Source organism: Aricia agestis, chromosome 3 (genome assembly GCF_905147365.1).
Source record: "Aricia agestis chromosome 3, ilAriAges1.1, whole genome shotgun sequence".
NCBI lineage: Eukaryota > Metazoa > Arthropoda > Insecta > Lepidoptera > Lycaenidae > Aricia > Aricia agestis.
Genome location: NC_056408.1, coordinates 19,092,213 through 19,111,972, shown reverse-complemented (window position 1 = coordinate 19,111,972; position 19,760 = coordinate 19,092,213). Strand labels below are relative to the sequence as shown.

At 37.8% G+C, this 19,760-nt stretch overlaps 2 protein-coding genes across 2 annotated transcripts; one reads left to right on the top strand and one right to left on the bottom strand.

The window, feature by feature from the left end:
- Nucleotides 1–1,796: 1,796 nt before the first annotated feature.
- Nucleotides 1,797–5,326, bottom strand: LOC121740222 (zinc finger protein 26-like). The gene is made up of 5 exons (XM_042132860.1): nt 5,107–5,326; nt 4,316–4,424; nt 3,642–3,803; nt 3,293–3,490; nt 1,797–2,766 (listed from the first exon to the last, which is right to left on the bottom strand). The coding sequence occupies exons 1-5, from the start codon at nt 5,254–5,256 to the stop codon at nt 1,865–1,867; spliced, it is 1,521 nt and encodes a 506-aa protein (XP_041988794.1). The 5' UTR covers nt 5,257–5,326; the 3' UTR covers nt 1,797–1,864.
- A 9,881-nt stretch (nt 5,327–15,207) lies between these two features.
- LOC121740219 (zinc finger protein 675-like) lies at nt 15,208–19,655 on the top strand. Its single transcript, XM_042132855.1, has 5 exons — nt 15,208–15,511; nt 16,001–16,130; nt 16,348–16,455; nt 17,860–18,084; nt 18,279–19,655. Exons 1-5 carry the CDS (start codon nt 15,356–15,358, stop codon nt 19,379–19,381), a joined length of 1,722 nt encoding a protein of 573 aa, XP_041988789.1. The 5' UTR covers nt 15,208–15,355; the 3' UTR covers nt 19,382–19,655.
- Nucleotides 19,656–19,760: the final 105 nt, after the last annotated feature.

The window sequence follows — 19,760 nt, the reverse complement described above, 5'->3', positions numbered from 1 at the left end:
AGGCGTTTTGAACCCAACTTCGAAGACATGAATTTAGTCTCTCTCAAATATTCGCCCTCGCCCCGTCTCCTGCTTCGGGGGGCTACGCCAGACTTACTAAACATACAGATTTCGAGTGTCATTTGAATAATAGGCTTTCGTCCTGTCTCCTACGTGTAACTGCGCTGCAGCCTCAAAAAGATTGGAAACTCCTGATACACTCTAATATAGCCTTCCTGGGTAAATTGGTTAATTTACCCAGGAAGGCTATATTTTTTTTTAATGGATCAGTAGTTAATGAGAATAGCGCGTTCAAATAAACAAACTCTTCAGCTTTATAATATTAGTATAGATGTGCCGCCCATCCGTCCCGTCCTCCCCGGGGACAGCTAGTTTATTATATAAGTACTTACCTGGATGACCGAGCTTTGCTCGGTATAGCTTTACACTCATTGTCTTCGTGTTACTTAATAACGCCATCTACTGGTCGTTAACAAAGTACAAGAATTGCTCGTTTAAAGATATAAGATTGATAATATGTATGTTAGATTTAAGGTATTTGTTATAAGTATGGGCCTCTGATGCCCGAAATAAATGATTTGATTTGATTTGATTATCGAGGAAGGCTATATTTTATCACGCTAAATTAATAGAGAAATAGACGAAAATGTGGAAATGACGAGGGAAATTAGGAAATTATTTAAAAGGGCTTAAATCTCACGAACTACTGGAGCAATTTTTCTGGCTTTCTGGCAATATTTGGCACAGGTAAGAAGTAGACTACGTGAAGGATCATAGGCTATTTTTTGTGGACTAATTTGTCTGTGAAATATCTAATTTACGCGGGCGATGCCGCGCGGAACGTCTACTATTTATTATTTATGTTTGCTATTATATATGTTACGCTCAAAGACCGAAAACGCTCAGTGAGCGAAAAAATGGCTCACAACGCGTTGTGGTAATAGTGAAACGGCCACGACGCGTTCTGGTAATCACAGAAATACCACAAAGCGAAATTCGTGTCGTGGCTGACGTGCTATTCGACCACAACGCGTTGTGGTAATCGAGTAAAACCATGAAGCCTTCTGCACATTCAAAAACAGCCACGACGCGAATTCGTGTTGTAGCCCTAATGAAAACGGCCACGACGCGTTCTGAAACCAGGCCGTGTTACGCAGGAGTAATTTTTATAGCGCCCAAGTATGTGCGCAATACACAAGAGCACTCTGATTTCAATGAAACTAGGCCAGTTACGCAGGGGTAATTTTATAGTGCCCAAGTGTGTGCGCAATACACAAGAGCACTCTGGTTTCAATGAAACCAGGCCAGTTACGCAGGAGTAATTTTATAGTGCCCAACTGTGTGCGCAATACACAAGAGCACTGTTTTTTTTTTAAATGAAATAAGGGGGCAAACAAGCATACGGGTCACCTGATGGAAGGCAACTTCCGTCGCCCATGGACACTCGCAGCATCAGAAGAGCTGCAGGTGCGTTGCCGGCCTTTTAAGATAGAATAGGGTAATAGGGGAGGGTAGGGAAACGGCCACGACGCAAAATTCGCGTCGTGGCCCTAGTGAAAAGGGCCACGACGCGTTCTGGTAATCACAGAAATACCACACAGCGAAATTCGTGTCGTGACTGACGTGCTATTCGACCACAACGCGTTGTGGCAATCGAGAAAAGCCATGACGCGTTCTGAGCATTTAAAAACAGCCACAACGCGAAATTAGCGTCGTGGCCCTATTGAAAACGGCCACGACGCGTTCTGAAACCAGGTTAGTTACTCAGGAGTAATTACTATGAAAATACAGCAAAATAATTAAAAAAAACTTTATTTATACCTGTAAATAAAGTATCTAATTAGGCTTCAATAAAACTAACATGTTAAATTTTTTGGAAAGGAATCAATTCCATATGTTCACGCCAATGGTACTTCAAGCTTACAAACTTTTCAAATTCTGTCCCGCACACACCACAGACATAATTCTTCTTAGCTCTCTTCCGTTTTTTTTTCATATGCATTTTCTTTATATGGTTATCCAAAGAGGCACTGGATTCAAAACACGTGCCACAATATTCACAGGGCATCTCGGTACAATTCTCGCTTTTGTCAGTGGTCTTACTGTTGGAATACCATTTAACGTCTACAGCACTATCACTATGGTCGAGCTCAATATGTCGGATAACATGTTGTTGCATTGCAAATACTTTATCGCATATTTTGCACACAAACTTTCCAGTCTTGTGTATTCTGAGGTGGGCATCGAGGCGAGTAGACGACAGAAAGGGGTCCCCGCACTCATAGCATATGTAGTTGCAGTAGTGTGCATTCATATGTACGTCCAGATTACCAAAGGTCGTGAAGGTATCGTAGCACAATGTACATTTGTTGTCGATCGTAAGGGAAAATGGTATAATTTTATTATAAGCTTCATCGAACTCCAGTTCGTGAGTCTGCGCAAAATGTACAAACATGGAATTCCAATCCTCGATGCTTATGTTGCAGGACGTGCACTGCAGGTCTGTAATGTCCAATTTTAAGACTTCATTGATGTGCCAAGGTCGCATCATAAATTCAACACCTTTTATATAATTGGTTTTGTGATAAAATTTCATGTGTGATCTCAATTCAATATTGTCATCAAACGCTGGTCCATCGGTGAAGCAGTAGGCGCAAAAGCGTCTGGTGATTTTGGTCTTGAATGGAACAGCATTGGTATTTTGTAGGAGGATTTGAATTTCATTCACTAGTTTTAACTTTTTTTCACTGCCCACGTGTCTTGCTTCTGTAAAATTTTAATAACATATATTAACTGGCAACAACTTTAATTATATACTGTTTCAGTAACAATACAAACTTTGCATTTATGTTTGTACAGTAAATAAAGTTTATACGTGGGAGTGCCATGCTTCGGCACGAATGGGCCGGCTCGACCGGAGAAATACCACGTTCTCACAGAAAACCGGCGTGAAACAGCGCTTGCGCTGTGTTTCGCCGAGTGAGTTTACCGGAGGCCCAATCCCCTACCCTATTCCCTTCCCTATCCTCCCCTAATCCCTCTTAAAAGGCCGGCAACGCCCTTGCAGCTCTTATGATGCTGCAAGTGTCCATGGGCGACGGAAGTTGCTTTCCATCAGTTGCGGAAGTTGCGTTTGCTCGTTTGCCCTCTTATTTCATTTAAAAAAAAATTATAATGACCTCCTTGGTAATATTATTGTTAGACAGAAAAAACACAATCTCAGCGTATTTCAAAAACTTTTACAGGTTTGTATTTTTCTGGTCTAGTTAATAAAACTAAAATCATACTGTACCATATTCATCGAGAGGTTGTGCAAGGCGTAATGCCAAAGTTTTCCGGGGCACACAAAACTTTGTAGCCGCTTCCGACATGGATTTACCGTGCACCTTGACAGCCTCTATTGCTTTATCCATTGCCTCCTTTGTATACAATTTGTATTCTTTCTTTCGCTTTGTTTTATTGGTTATACTTTGAAATATCCTAAACATTGCTAGAAATATTGAGGTGAATGTAAAAGTATGTTTACAATTTAAATGAAATTTATCACATCAAAAAAGTTGGAGGTATTGGAGCGTAGCTAAAATTACAATAAAGATAACAAATACAATGCATACTTTGTATCAAAATAACCTCATTATTACCTGGATTATTTGAATCCACAGAAATATTATCTCCCATATCATTGACAGTATCACCTTGTTCCATGGCAAACATATCAGATGTTTCTAAAACTTCATATTCTTCATCATTCTGGGCTTCAGATTTAATCAACAGTTGGCCTTTTTTTACATTTAACATTATATCTAAAATATTTAAACATTTTCTGAATATGTATAGTTTCACAAAGATAATTTTAGTGTTTTGCTTTTTCATCATTTCAAGCAAAAAAAAAAACAAATCAAGTTTAATAGGCTTGTCTTAAGTAATAAGAAATATGGTGTTACTTATCAGGTGAAAAATGCCTCCTTCGATTGTGGATTCTTAGAAATCTATTGTTTACACGGTTGAAATGTTTGGGAGTTGATAGGTTAAAACAAAGTAATAAATATTTTTAGTTCCTGTCAGTTTTAGAGCCTAGTTAACTATGAAGCTTCATAGGTAATACATCGATCGTGGGAATCACAGACACAATTATAGATATTCAATTGTTATGTGGCACCCAGGGGCCGCTTGGGACTTGATGGGTTAAATAGACTCAGAGACTGACAGGAACTAAAAATATTCATAAATGAGTTTTTAGTATAAACTCATTTGAGATGCCACTAAGGTATTTTCATGTAAAAAATTGATTAGACAAAATGTGTTCATGTCATACTTTCTCTCAAAACCTCTTGTGCAGCTAAAAACTCAATCTTTAGCTTCACAGCTTCTCTCAATCGATAAATACAGGAATCACATATTAGTTCTTCATTGTCTGCATCCCACTGCAACATTATATTGCAATATTATTAAATATAATAATTTATTATTTATATATGTAATATTTTTAAATTTCATAATTTATAAAGGCCAGTTGTATTTCTTTTTATATAAGTATATTAAATTTTAATTTGTATTAATAATAATATTTGGCAAAGGGCAATGATTTGAGGGATTGATGTTGGGGGAGGCCTTTGCCAAGACTCAAGAGGCACACAGAAACAGAGACCGCGCTACCAGTAATAATTAATTTGAATATTTTGCTATGTAGGTATGTAAAATAAATATTGTATTGTTTTCCTGAATAAAGGCTAATAATAATAATATATCATGTACTAAATAAACTGTCAGTGACCTGCATATTATGCATGCCTAGTGTAGAAATGTGGTAGAAACCAATGTTGACACGTCTTGTATGTTAAAGTAAAATGTTATGAAATAAATTAATGATGAATGAATTGTAAAATTGTTTTGTAACAGTGACACTATTATATGTAATTATAAATTTCAGAAAGCAAATAACTTTTAAAGCATGAACTATCATTCATGCATAGCAATGTTGAATTCCAAATATGATGTAGGTACATTAGAATTTGGAAATTAAAATGAAATGCTACAATTAAAGCCTCCTCCCTCCCTTATAGAACCCTCATTTTAATTAAATAGGAAGTCTAAATAAGAACTTACCGAAACACCAAAGCAATCACATAACATTTCCCCATATACTTCTCTATCATTGTCGCTTAAATATTCAGCCCACATATTCTTAGATCCAGGGTTATCCAAGCAACACCTACAAACATCTCTATACTTCAAATACGTTTTGTTTTCGTTCATTTTTGATTTTATGGAACCTCAACAAACAAGCCAAACCAAGCCACCAATTCACCAAAAATGCACTAAAAACTCAAAAACAGTGTTGCCAGTGCTGTATGTTCCAAAGTTACATAATGTCATGCAAAAAGTAACATTTTGAGGGGAAAAGTAACATTTCGACGGGGGGGGGGGGGGTTGGATCTTTCTCCAGGCTGTATCGCAAGAACCGCTAAAGCTACACTTATGAAATTTTCACAGACAACAAACTTGATTTTTTGGCATTTTGTGCTGGATATCAATAATGGTAACAGGTAGGCACTTGAAATTTCCACAAAATCCTTTATTAAATATGTGTATACTTTATTAATAAATAAAAAAAATATTCAAATGAAAATATAATAAAATAAGCTCTTATAAACAAAACAACACAATTTTTGGCCTATTTTTGCTCTACGGAACGGAACCCTTAATGAGCGAGTCAGACTCACACTTGGCCGATTATATTTTATTTTTACGAAGGCATTTTATTTTGTTTAGCTCCAAGTCTACCAACATGTTACATGACGGTCATTAAACAAAACTTTAAACTAAGGTGCGATAAGGCTTTAATTATATGAACGTCGGCGGTGCGCTGCTGATAAAGGAGAACTGTCAAAAATTGCGTTTTTGTATGATGGCAGTGGTAGTTCCTTTTTTCGCCACGTTCATTTAAAGCCTTGTCAGCTGTAACGACAAAACTCAATAAAACTTAGTGCGTTTCGTTTTCGCATTTTTGGTTTCAAACATTTTTTTTTTCAATTACCAAAAGTAACGTAAAAGTAACATCTGTAGTCATGTCACATGAATGTAACATGCAAGGGTCAAAAGTAACGTAAAATGTTACAAAAGTAACATTCTGGCAACGCTGCTCAAAAAAGCCAAAGCCAGTGTTGCCAGATGGTCTTCACTCTCGGCGCCGCGCCGTACCCATATATAAAAAGTACTCTGTGGCCGTACCCCTGATTTAATCGGTGTATAAGCGTAACCTAACCTAAACATAACCTAACCTGAACTAATTTGATTTCCCCCTAGAAATCCCCCTAGATTACTTTTTCTTTTAATATTCAATAAAAATATATTAATAAACTTTATTACAGCTCGACAAGGCTTTATATAAACGCGGCGAGAAAAGGAACTAACGCTTCTATCATACAAAAACGTCACTTTTTACAGTTCTCCTTTCTTCTTTTTTATTAATGGCTCCTTTACCAGCAACGCCCATTGACATCATTGGCATATTCATTTAAAGCCTTGTCGAACTGTAATAAAGTTCGACAGAAGAGAAGAAACATCTCGAATCTCGACCTCGATTAGTTGTTGTGGCGCTCAAGTAATTTAAAGATGGTAAAAATTATTAGGAACGTGATATTTGACAAAAAAACTGTATTTGACGTGTATTTTGAATTTCCCCTAAAAAATCCCCTAAATATTTTTTCCCCCTGTTTTGCCCCTAACTTAGTCGAAAACCCCCTAAATCTAGGGGAAAATCCCCTGATCTGGCAACACTGTAAAGTCCAAATTCCAAAAAAAAGCGGCCAAGTGCGAGTTCGACTCGCCCATTAAGGGTTCCGCAGCAGTAATAAGGTTTATTTTAATGAAATTAAAAGGTTTTTGATTTATTTTTATATTTCAGTTGATTTAATGAAAATTAATTTAAGGTTTACCCAGTGTTGCCAACTATGGGGATTTCCCACTAAATTTAGTGGGAAAAAATACATTTAGTGGGTTTTTAGGGGGTAAAATATTTTGGGGGTAAAATTTTTGAAGAATGGAACTTTTCTTTTTAATAACAACCTTAAAGTGGCTTTCGGATCTTCGCCACGAGCGACCGCGACGGACGAAAATTCAAACGAAATGCCATTTTATGACATAGGCTATGGGTTTCATTTTACTCCGCCACTAGCTTCTTCGCCGCCCGCGCTGCCGGCGGCAGTATGGGTCGCTACGTATATGTCTGTAGAAAATGATACCTATATTCTATGTAGTAAAGTAGCATTTTAATTGAATTTTTACCGGTCGCGGTCGCTTGCGGCAAAGATCCGAAAGCCACCTTTAAAATGGAACTGACGCACAAAGCAACATGTCTCTATAGTATTTTGAGTCGTACCAGCTGACACTGCACAGTAGGCTGACAGATAGATATCTATACTAATATTATAAATGCGAAAGTATCTCTGTCTGTCTGTCTGTCTGTCTGTCTGTCTGTCTGTCTCGCTTTCACGCCAAAACTACTGAACCGATTGCAATGAAATTTTGTACACAGTTATTCTAGAGTCTGAGAAAGGACATAGGCTACATTTTGATGTGGGAAAATATCTTATTTCCATGAAAATATCGATGAAAATTACTTCGCATTGCGCGTGGCCAGCGCTCATCCCGGGGGTCCTGGGTTCGAGTCCCGCAGGCGGAACAAAAAGTTTTCAATGTTCCTGGGTCTTGGATGTGTATTAAAATAATATTTCAAAAATCTTAAATATATTTTATGTATAATATTATAAAAAATCCAGAAATATATCGACGCGATGCAATGAACATTTTAGTTCTAATACGATTCAACAGATGGCGCTTTTTTTTTTACTTCGTTCTAACATAGAACTAATCATACTTATTAGTTATTATGTTTTTGTTTATAGTTTTTAATACGTTAGAATATTATGTTTAATAATATTATCACTTGCTATAATAATAATCAATCTATCTGATCTTATAGAACTCCTACTGCATTTCTAAGGAGTTCGAGTGTGTTGTGTTGGCCTATATTCCATCCAGAAAATATTTTTACATTTTAATTCTAATATATGAAAACAGATGGCGCTTTATTTTTTACTTCATTATTATAACAGAACTAATCATACCTACTTTATTATATATTATTGTTTTTATTCATAACTAGCTGTTGCCCGCGACTTCGTCCGCGTGGACTTTAGTTTATAGTGCGCGGTGTCAACAAAATTTGTGTCAAATTTAAAAACTTTTTAAAACCCTGGTAAGTGGTACCCCTCTTAGGGCCGCGCAGCGCGCTACACCGGAATGGCAGCGCTGAAAGTGCTCGCCTCGCCGCTGCCATTCCGGTGTAGCGCGGCCCTTAATTAATCAAAATACCCAAAAACAGCTGTGCAGTGTGCACATAATCTGTACTAATATTATGAATGCGAAAGTATCTCTGTCTGTCTGTCTGTCTGTCAGTCTCGCTTTCACGCCAAACGCCAAAACTACCGAACCGATTGTAATGAAATTTTGTATACTGATAGTCTAAAGCCTGAGAAAGGACACAGGCTACTTTTTTACTGGAAAAAAGGGTTGTAAGGGTCGTAAATTTGTTCAAAAAATTCATAATGGCGTTCATATGGCGCCGTGCGTCTTCTACATGGCGCTGACGCTTGCTCAAAAGTCTTTCTATAAGAGGTGGTATCATCTTACATTTAAGTCTCGATTTTTTTCGATTGTTATATCTATTCTACGGTATTAAATAACTCAGTACTTTATCTGTGCAGGCAGTGACGTAACCTTAAGACCAAATTTCACCAACGACTGTTAAAGTTAATGCTCGAATTAGTATCACGTTAGCTGTTTCGTTTTTCATATGAATGAAAGAGAAGACAGGATATTTTAACAAGCTGTTAACACTAACAGACGTTGGTGAAATTGGGGCTAATCCTATCAATGATAAATAGTTTATGGGTAAAGTTGTGTAATTGGGGGGCTAAATAAGCTTTAAAATTTGGCATAATATATAAAGTTTAACATACAAAAATGAAGTACTTATTGTTTGCACACTGCACAGCTGTATTGATTTAAAGGGGTACCAGGGTTTTTTTATAAAAGCTTTTGACACCAATTTTGTTGACATCGCGCGCTATAAACTGAAGTCCACGCGGACGAAGTCGCGGGCAACAGCTAGTACTTAATATTAATTATTGTCGTTGTAAGTAATGAAAAAAAAAATGAACTATTTAAAAACTGCTGGCCTGTTTGTTTGTTTGGCCTGTTGAAGGTGTATTTCAGCGTTTTGACCCCAAGCAATTTTAAATATTTTGATTTTTTGGGGAGTTTTGGTTGAAATTTAGTGGGTTTTGAAGTTGCTTTAGGGGAAAAACGTTTTGAATAGTTGGCAACACTGGGTTTACCATTTATGCAGCGTTGCCAGAATGTAACTTTTGTAATGTCGGCTGTACACTCTCGCTGAGAGCGCTCGGGCGAGAGTCTCGTGCGAGAGCCCCTTGCCCGAGTGCGATCATGTACATTCTCGCTGAGTTCAATCGCAGTTATGAACTCAGAGAAGATGGACCATTATTTTTCTCTATGCATCGAAAGATATCATTGTAATCCAAAGATCTATAATCAAATTTTATTTCTCACAGTTAATGATTGATAATAACGTTTATTGTTTTTATTGTTATTTTTCTGTTCTGCACTGTCTAGCGGCGCGACTAGTAGTGAAAAACGCTAGAGTGTACAGTAATGCGCTCGCTTTCCTCGCGAGACCCTTTGTCTCGGGCGCAAAATACCGACACTGGACCGAGAGGGTCCGAGACAGGCGAGACGAGGCGAGCGCACCCATTTACACTCTCGCACTCGGGCCGCCTCGCTGTGTCTCGGCGAGAATGTACAACCGACATAACATTTTACGTTACTTTTGACCCTTGCATGTTACATTCATATGACATGACTAAAGATGTTACTTTTACGTTCCTTTTGGTACTTAATTGAAAAAAAAAGATGTTTGAAACCAAAAATGCGAAAACGGAACGCACTAAGTTTTATTGAGTTTTGTCGTTACAGCTGACAAGGCTTTAAATGAACGTGGCAAAAAAGGAACTAACGCTGCCATCATACAAAAAGGCAATTTTTGACAGTTCTCCTTTATCAGCAACGCCCCCGCCGGCCGCCCACGTTTATTTAATTAAAGCCTTGTTGCACCTTAGTTTTAAGTTTTGTTTAATGATCAGATTGTTTCAGTTCATCTCTATATTATTTATAGTATGTTTTCGTGCATTCTGGATCCCCCCCCCCCCCCCCCCCCCCCCGGCAATTTATTATATATTTATATATAAGTAATACGAAATGTTACTTTTCCCCTCAATATGTTACTTTTCGCATGACAATATGTAACTTTCGAAGGTTATGTAGCTCTGTATCGAAGAATATTTAGCTCTGGCAACACTGCATTTATGTCTTATAAAAAAAACTACTGAGGATGAGGGTAGTTGAAATTATATGAGGGCGGACGCATTTAATGTGTATCTGCATAATTAAACGCATTTTAACTACCTAAACGGATAAAAACTGATGGAAACTTTTTGTAATGGCTGCAAGGCTACGGTCAATGATGTTTTTCATATGAAATGTGTGAGATGTTTGAAGATTTACCATCTTAAGTGCCTGTTGCTGACTAAGAGCAATACAAGGATTTTACAGAAGACTAAAAAGCCACTTGGCAATGCCCGAAATGTGTATGTAATACTCCAAGAACAAACAATTCAGAAACACCTGTTCGAGATACATCTATATCGAAAAAAAATTCACCGATCTCTTTTGTGAACACCAAACGAGGAGGAAGCAATACAAACATAGAAATGGCTACAAAATCGGATGATATTGCAGTTTATTTTAAGAAAATTATGGATAGCATGGACAAGCAAATGACGGAATTTCTTTCTAAATCTATATACATTCATATGCAATATGCATGTAGTAAAAAACGGTTCTTTCAATATTTACAAACAGACACTCCAATTTTATTTATATGTTATACCTAGATGTGTATAGATGTATAGATTAAATACATATCATAAAATATCATAATATTTTTTATTGCAATTATTTTTAACCGACTTCCAAAAAGGGGGAGGTTAGACGTTTATTAAACTTACTGGTACAAATAAAGTTGGGATAGCTCCTTTAACCAAAACAATATTTATTCTACTTTGTCTTTTAAAATTTTCAATGAAATGTTTGCTACATATTGTTGAATTCTTCTTGGGATTCCAACCAACACGCCCAATTAGAGGAGGATCTTGAGGGAATCTGTAAAACAAATGATTATGATGAATTGCTAACAAAAGGACAAAAAACAAAGGGACAAATGTCAAAAGAGTGTTGCTATTGCTTAAAAAAAAAGTTTCGCCTCCTAGACATTCTTGACGCACTTCTCCAGTCTATACTCTATTATGTTCGGGCCACACTAACGTTTAACGTCAATGCCCAACAACGCGACAATTATTGCGATAATTTTAACGCGTTAAAGTGGGTGGCTACACTTGAACGGTCAACGTTTAATGCCCAACGGCGTTGAAAACGGGTTGATTTTACTTAACTGACTTCATAAAAAGGAGGTTATCAATTCGACGCGTGTGTATGTAACATTCCAGAACTGCCTAATTCTCGTATATCAGCATCTGAACAAATGTGCCAAAATATTTCAAAAGTGTAGGTATTTATACAGTACGTAAGTGGGTATGTATGTATGTATGTTTTTATGTTTGTGTTCATCTCTGGAACTACCATTGCGATTTCAGTAAATCTTTTTTTGTTGTACTAGATATATACTAGATATAACTTAGGCAATAGTGCAAGTTGCATCAAAATTGGTTCAGTAGTTTTTTAGGTAGGGCGATTTAATTCTAAATTACGTACAATTTTGAAGTTGCTTTTGTCTTTTTATAATGTTAATTAATTTCTTCAAAAGGTAATAATTCTATTATTCGTCGTCAAGCATCACTTTGCATTCCACGATTCTTGTAACTTTTGACTTTCAGATTCCACAAACATGGTTCGGTTTGCAAAATCTCAAAAAAAAAAGCAATTATTTTCTCATTAGGAGTAACTAGAGTGGAGTGAAGACTCTATTAGCAAAGTGCGTATTTAAATTGAAAAAACGTGCGATTTAAATGCAAACAAGTCTAAGCCAACACGTGTGATCCCGTCGGGCTTCTAAACGCAAAGTGACGATACGTGGTGTGGACGCTTCAACGCATTAATTCTCGCGTTAATCTCTTTGATGTACCGCCACTAGAGCTATCGCAAAACGGAAAACGGCTTTGTAAACGCCGTTGAAAATTATCGCGTTAAATTGTGGCTACACCTACGGCTAACGTCCAACAACTCGATAATTAACGGCATTTGACGTTAGTGTGGTCCGAACATTTGATGTACCGCCACTAGAGCTATCGTCAAACGGCAAACGGCATTGTAAACGCCGTTGAAAATTATCGCGTTAAATTGTGGCTACACCTACGGCTAACGTCCAACAACGCGATAATTAACGGCGTTTGACGTTAGTGTGGCCCGAACATTATAGTACCTCAATGGAAGGAATGGAAAAGTAAAAATGGATGTATGGGCAACGCTCCCTTTGCCTGTCCCGACTCGATCGGGACGAATTAAAAAAAATAAATCAAAACAAAGTAAAAATAAGAAATCGGCTCCGTGTATTATTGCCAGTGTTGCCAACTTCGTGGAATTTCCACTAGATCTGGTGGTTTAGACGTACCTTTCAGCGGGAAAAATTTGGTTTTAGTAGCTAGTGGATTAGTTTATTTAAGTTAGTGGTAGCTTCGACGTTAAACTTATTATGTTTCTAACCCTTGAAGACGCACACTGGAAATTTAATTATATTATTATTATCTTTATTCGTTTTGCCGCATTCTAACGCTGATATAAAGCGATTATTTAGCATGATGAATGTTGTCAAGACTTATTCAGAGAAACCGGATGAAGTTTGATGGCCTTTCTTTCGTGCAAGGTTAGCACGCGAAGGCAAATGCTGTAATAACAACATAATACCAAAATATACCGTATTACAAAAATTAAAACTAAAGAAAATTCTTCACAAACTGAACAAGTAAATGACAATGATTCCTCTAAAAACGTTCATCTTTAATCTTAAGTTAAGTACCCACTTATACATAGGTACATAGGTAAGTAACTAAAGTTTTCCTTATTGTAGTAACAAAAATAATTATTTCATAATAATAATGACGTTGTTGTTGTATTATTTTCAAATTATATTCAGATAGGTTGTTGTTGTCTTTACGTTATTTAGTGGAATTCTGGTGGTTTGAGAGGCCATTTAGGTTTTAGCGGTTTCTGGTGGTTTACGCTGCTGAATTTGGTGGGTTAGTAAAAAAAAAGTTGGCAACACTGATTATTGCTGATATGTTTTTCAAAAATCTATACTAATATTATAAATGCGAAAGTATCTCTGTCTGTCTGTCTGTCTGTCTGTCTGTCTGTCTGTCTCGCTTTCACGCCAAAACTACTGAACCGATTGCAATGAAATTTTGTACACAGTTATTCTAGAGTCTGAGAAAGGACATAGGCTACATTTTGATGTGGGAAAATATCTTATTTCCATGAAAATATCGATGAAAATTACTTCGCATTGCGCGTGGCCAGCGCTCATCCCGGGGGTCCTGGGTTCGAGTCCCGCAGGCGGAACAAAAAGTTTTCAATGTTCCTGGGTCTTGGATGTGTATTAAAATAATATTTCAAAAATCTTAAATATATTTTATGTATAATATTATAAAAAATCCAGAAATATATCGACGCGATGCAATGAACATTTTAGTTCTAATACGATTCAACAGATGGCGCTTTTTTTTTTACTTCGTTCTAACATAGAACTAATCATACTTATTAGTTATTATGTTTTTGTTTATAGTTTTTAATACGTTAGAATATTATGTTTAATAATATTATCACTTGCTATAATAATAATCAATCTATCTGATCTTATAGAACTCCTACTGCATTTCTAAGGAGTTCGAGTGTGTTGTGTTGGCCTATATTCCATCCAGAAAATATTTTTACATTTTAATTCTAATATATGAAAACAGATGGCGCTTTATTTTTTACTTCATTATTATAACAGAACTAATCATACCTACTTTATTATATATTATTGTTTTTATTCATAACTAGCTGTTGCCCGCGACTTCGTCCGCGTGGACTTTAGTTTATAGTGCGCGGTGTCAACAAAATTTGTGTCAAATTTAAAAACTTTTTAAAACCCTGGTAAGTGGTACCCCTCTTAGGGCCGCGCAGCGCGCTACACCGGAATGGCAGCGCTGAAAGTGCTCGCCTCGCCGCTGCCATTCCGGTGTAGCGCGGCCCTTAATTAATCAAAATACCCAAAAACAGCTGTGCAGTGTGCACATAATCTGTACTAATATTATGAATGCGAAAGTATCTCTGTCTGTCTGTCTGTCTGTCAGTCTCGCTTTCACGCCAAACGCCAAAACTACCGAACCGATTGTAATGAAATTTTGTATACTGATAGTCTAAAGCCTGAGAAAGGACACAGGCTACTTTTTTACTGGAAAAAAGGGTTGTAAGGGTCGTAAATTTGTTCAAAAAATTCATAATGGCGTTCATATGGCGCCGTGCGTCTTCTACATGGCGCTGACGCTTGCTCAAAAGTCTTTCTATAAGAGGTGGTATCATCTTACATTTAAGTCTCGATTTTTTTCGATTGTTATATCTATTCTACGGTATTAAATAACTCAGTACTTTATCTGTGCAGGCAGTGACGTAACCTTAAGACCAAATTTCACCAACGACTGTTAAAGTTAATGCTCGAATTAGTATCACGTTAGCTGTTTCGTTTTTCATATGAATGAAAGAGAAGACAGGATATTTTAACAAGCTGTTAACACTAACAGACGTTGGTGAAATTGGGGCTAATCCTATCAATGATAAATAGTTTATGGGTAAAGTTGTGTAATTGGGGGGCTAAATAAGCTTTAAAATTTGGCATAATATATAAAGTTTAACATACAAAAATGAAGTACTTATTGTTTGCACACTGCACAGCTGTATTGATTTAAAGGGGTACCAGGGTTTTTTTATAAAAGCTTTTGACACCAATTTTGTTGACATCGCGCGCTATAAACTGAAGTCCACGCGGACGAAGTCGCGGGCAACAGCTAGTAGTGTTATAAATCTAAGCTTTTCTACATGAATTCATAAAAATAGTTATTATAAGAAGTCGCTAGTAAAATTGGTACTTAGTTTGTTGGACGTTTATAAGTATTTCTCAATGTGTCGTTTTCATCAAATACCTCAATAAAAGTTTGGTAAAATGAGTTACGAAACTAACAAGGAATTGGTGTTGAACTATCGTTGCAAATGTTGTTTAGAAGAAAACAAAATATTATTAAATTTGTGGGAAGAGAACAGGACAAACGGCGAACTAGAGATATACGGCCAAATGTTATCAGAATGTTTTTCTCTGAATGTAAGTACAATTTACGATTATAGTTCTCTTTCAAGCTCTGGCTAGATATAATATTATGGTCGTTGTTAAATGTCCATATTATACCTATACATGCGCATCCCTCACTGGTCATCCACTGTGGGGTCAGTAATTTCAAATATTCTGTGCTGTGGGTAGAGGTAGGATAAAGTTTTTTGAAGCCGAGGAAGTGTTCTGGAACATGAAGCAACAGATCAGTTGTCGTTATCTTTAATGCATCTAGAATATAACCTCCTCCTTTTCGGAAGTCGGTTAAAAATGTTACTACTAGGATGTAAAACCTATAACTGTGTGTAAACCAAATTCCGAGTGGACTCCTATGCGATCTACCTCGTATGACTGCACTTGGTCCGAGAGTACTCGTATAGTGAATACCCGGCTTAAAGAATGGGCTTACATTTTATTTAGAATCTAGTCTAGAGTCTAGAGTATGGACATATGATTAAACAATGAGATATTATTTTGTTTCAGTGGCTGCCTCCACCACAAGCTTACAATGAGCAAATTTGCCAGACTTGTGTGTCCAGACTTAAAGACGCTGTTAGTTTTAAAAAGGTTGTCTTACTGTCTGAACAGCTATTGTTAGAACAACTTGAGGAAGGTAATAATAATATTGGATTACTGTAATACCTCGATCCTGGTAATTGCAGACACAATAGATATTCAATAGGAGTTGATAGGTTAAATTTTAATGATACCAATTAAAGTAGGTATTGCCTACTTTAATTGGTATCATTAAAATTTAAGCCACATTTGTATTGACAAATAATTTTGGGATTTGTTGTTCAACAGTTTCAAATATTTTTATTAAATTGCAGTGTCTAAAGATGCACTTAAGGAGGAAAAAGATGATTCAGAAACAGAGTTTGCAGTTGAATATATGAATATGGATTATGATGATGATGAATTTATTACAAAACGTACAGGTATATGCCTTATTTGGTTAAATTATGTAGATTGTAGTTATTATTGTAACAACTTATAAGTGTAGATACTTACACTAGTCACTGCAAGGATTATTTTGTTTAATCAAATATTAATGATGATGTAAAATTGCTGTAGATGAAACAAATATGACAATCTTTATGGCTCAATTGGTTGATTGTGTAGTAGCTCAAGCCGGGGGTTGCAGGTTCGAATCCCACCGACGGAACAAAAAGTTTTTAATGTTCCGGGGTCTGGATGTGTATGATATAATAAAAATCGTAAATATATCATGTATTGTATAAAAGTAATAAATATATTTCTGTTGTCTGGTACCCGTAACATTGTCCTTCAGGTACTTACTACTTAGCCTTAGGCCAGACTGACGTGGTGTGAAGCATCCATAGATATTATTATACAAGATGTTAGTGTAAACACTGTTATCCTTGAAACCATCAAATAAGCAAGTCAAAATTCCCGGATTTTTGGCCGAAATGTGGTTATTTCCCTGGACACCTCTTAAACAGTATTTACGATAATGTCTTGCCAATTTTTGCTTTTCCAACAAGAATTTGTAAAAATCTGACTACTCAAGTCCGTGCTAAAAACCGTGTGTATGCTTAGCGAGTTTTTATCTTTCGTTAATTACTGCCTGGTTAAAAAGTTGGATTTCCCTCAGCAAAAGTGGACACTTTTCAAAAACCCGGCCGGATGCACCCCAGACGCCCTTCAAACTAGGACAAATCCGGACGGATGGCAACCCTAGATCCGGGCGTCCGTATGAAGACGGTATTTTTTTTGAGTCCCCACTGTAGCATTGTTCTCATAGAAAAAGTTGTTCATTTTGACGGGCTCATTTGATGGTTTCAAGGATAACGGTGTTTATGTCGCAGGCGGATTGTATAATAGGCCACTTGACCTATTTTTTTTTCTTAATGCTAATCGCTTCTTAATCATCCATTTTCACCAAAAAAATATATTTTTTGAATAATTCGAATAAAACATCAGTTTTATATATTATCCCCATTTATTGTAGACGGGAAATAAATGGCCAAAACTTTTCTCCAAAAGTTTTCAACATTACAAATGATTTTTGATTTCTTAAGTATTTAATTCTTTTATAATTTTTGGGCACTTTTAGACTCGTACATTTAGCACATAAAAATTCATTAAAGAGTTTAAAATACAAAAAGTATGACGTCACACTATGACGGACAGTGTTTTCGGCGCCATTTATAAGGCATATTTTTCAATCAACATTTTTATGGGTTTTTACTGAGTAAAATATTAAAATATTAGTTTCTTTTGTGAAAATGAATGATTTGGAAGCGATTAGCATGAAGAAAAAAGTAGGTCAAGTAGCCTATTCATCTGCGACATTTACACTAACACACTGTATATTCTAGATGTCAAAGATTCAGCAGAAGACAAAAAACAATTCGAACATATTAAAGTAGAAGTAGAGCCATTTGAAGAAAGAGATGAGCTGAAGCGTAGTAAACGTTACAAAAAGTATACTGAAAAAGATTTCCAGAAATGCATGGAAGCCGTGAGAGACAAGACCTTGTCCCAAGTCAAAGCCTCCGTCAAATATAAAGTTCCAATACGCACCATAAGGGAAGCTTTACAGCGTAAGTGCATTTTACATGTTTCAATATACCATCTTCGTAATATGTTTTGTTGTAAAAATATTTAATATTATGGTCCTATCGAAATAAAAACCATTTGACGTGATTTCATTCAATATAAGTAGTATTAAATCACATACAGCTAGTCCGCCTAACCGAGGCACTAGACTAATACAACTACACCGTCTCTCTTCTAGAGGAGGGACTCAAAGAGGACAAGAAGACGAAGAAACCGCGCGGGAAAGTGAGAGGCAAAGAGTTGGAGCAGCAGAGCCATAACATTGGCATCATCCTCAACAACACCAACGCCACGCCCATCCGCTGCCGCAGCGACATCGGCTACGCGTGCTGCTTCTGCGACGCCGCCTTCCCCGCGCCCGCCGACCTCAAGCGCCACACCCTCGCCGACCACGACGCCGCCACGCGCCGCGACTTCGCCCGCGGCAAGCGCCTCTGGGAGTTCGTGGTCAAGCTCGACGTCACCGGCCTGCGCTGCGAGCTGTGCGAGCGCCGGCTGAGCGGCCTCGACGACATGATGGACCACCTCCAGGGCCACGACCTCACCCTGCACCGCCACCTCGACAACCACATCCTGCCCTTCGACTTCGCCACCGACGAGCTCCGGTGCGTCCTCTGCGGGGGCCTCTTCAACAAGTTCAAGGGCCTCCTGGAGCACATGAGCCGCCACTACCGGAACTACGTGTGCGACGTGTGCGACCTCGGCTTCGTCAGCAAGTGCATCCTGATGCTGCACAAGGAGGGCCACAAGACCGGCGCGTTCGCCTGCTCTTACTGCGCCAAGGTGTGCGACACGCTCCGCAAGAAGAAGTCGCACGAGCGCTCCGTCCACGTCCACTCGCAGCTGATCAGCAAGTGCGGCCACTGCGGGGAGAAGTTCACCACATACCGCAAGAAGCAGAAGCACATCGCGAGCGTGCACGGCGTCCGCCTCGCCGATGTCAAGTGCCACGCGTGCGACCGCGCCTTCGCCACGCAGAGCGCACTGCGGATCCACACGAAGAGGGACCACCTGATGGAGCGGCGGTTCGGCTGCAAGGTGTGCGACATGCGGTTCTTCGCGAGCCGGGAGCTGACGTCGCACATGGTGAAGCACACGGGCGTGCGCGCCTTTCAGTGCGAGGTCTGCCTGAAGGCGTTCGGCACCAAGAAGACCCTGCGCGAGCACCTGCGGATACACGCCAACGACCGCCGGTTCAAGTGCCAGCACTGCAGCCAGGCCTTCGTCCAGAACTGCAGCCTGAAGGGCCACCTGCGATCCAAGCACGGTGTTAATATCTAGCGGAAGATACGGCAGTTGCAATACTAGGTACTTAAGTGATGGCAAATAAAAATCTTAAGACTTAATTACAAACCAAATTGTAAGTTCTATCAGAATCTCAAATAAGGGCGCAAATGGCGTGAGGCCGCCTTAGAAAATGCAATATTATACATACATTAAAGGTTAACTATTAATATTGACAAGTGTATACATAGTAAATAATAATTACAAAACACAGTGACTATGTAAATAAGAATCTCAATATCAAAAATAAAAATATTAAGTACTATCAATGTAACATATTATTATATTGGTTAAAATTGAAACAGTGGTTTTATTTTGATGTTAAACTTCAATATTTAACAATGAAAGGATGGATAAGGTGAAATAGAATATTAAT

Bases quoted from the DNA above. Each gene is read 5' to 3' on its own strand.
- LOC121740219 (XM_042132855.1), top strand. From the start codon at position 15,356: ATGAGTTACGAAACTAACAAGGAATTGGTGTTGAACTATCGTTGCAAA. The intron at 15,512-16,000 runs GTAAGTACAATT...ATTTTGTTTCAG, and splicing joins CAGAATGTTTTTCTCTGAAT to TGGCTGCCTCCACCACAAGC. The intron at 18,085-18,278 runs GTAAGTGCATTT...TCTCTCTTCTAG, and splicing joins CATAAGGGAAGCTTTACAGC to AGGAGGGACTCAAAGAGGAC.
- LOC121740222 (XM_042132860.1), bottom strand. From the start codon at position 5,256: ATGAACGAAAACAAAACGTATTTGAAGTATAGAGATGTTTGTAGGTGT. The intron at 4,425-5,106 runs GTAAGTTCTTAT...ATAATGTTGCAG, and splicing joins GTGATTGCTTTGGTGTTTCG to TGGGATGCAGACAATGAAGA. The intron at 3,491-3,641 runs GTAATAATGAGG...CAATATTTCTAG, and splicing joins TGTGGATTCAAATAATCCAG to CAATGTTTAGGATATTTCAA.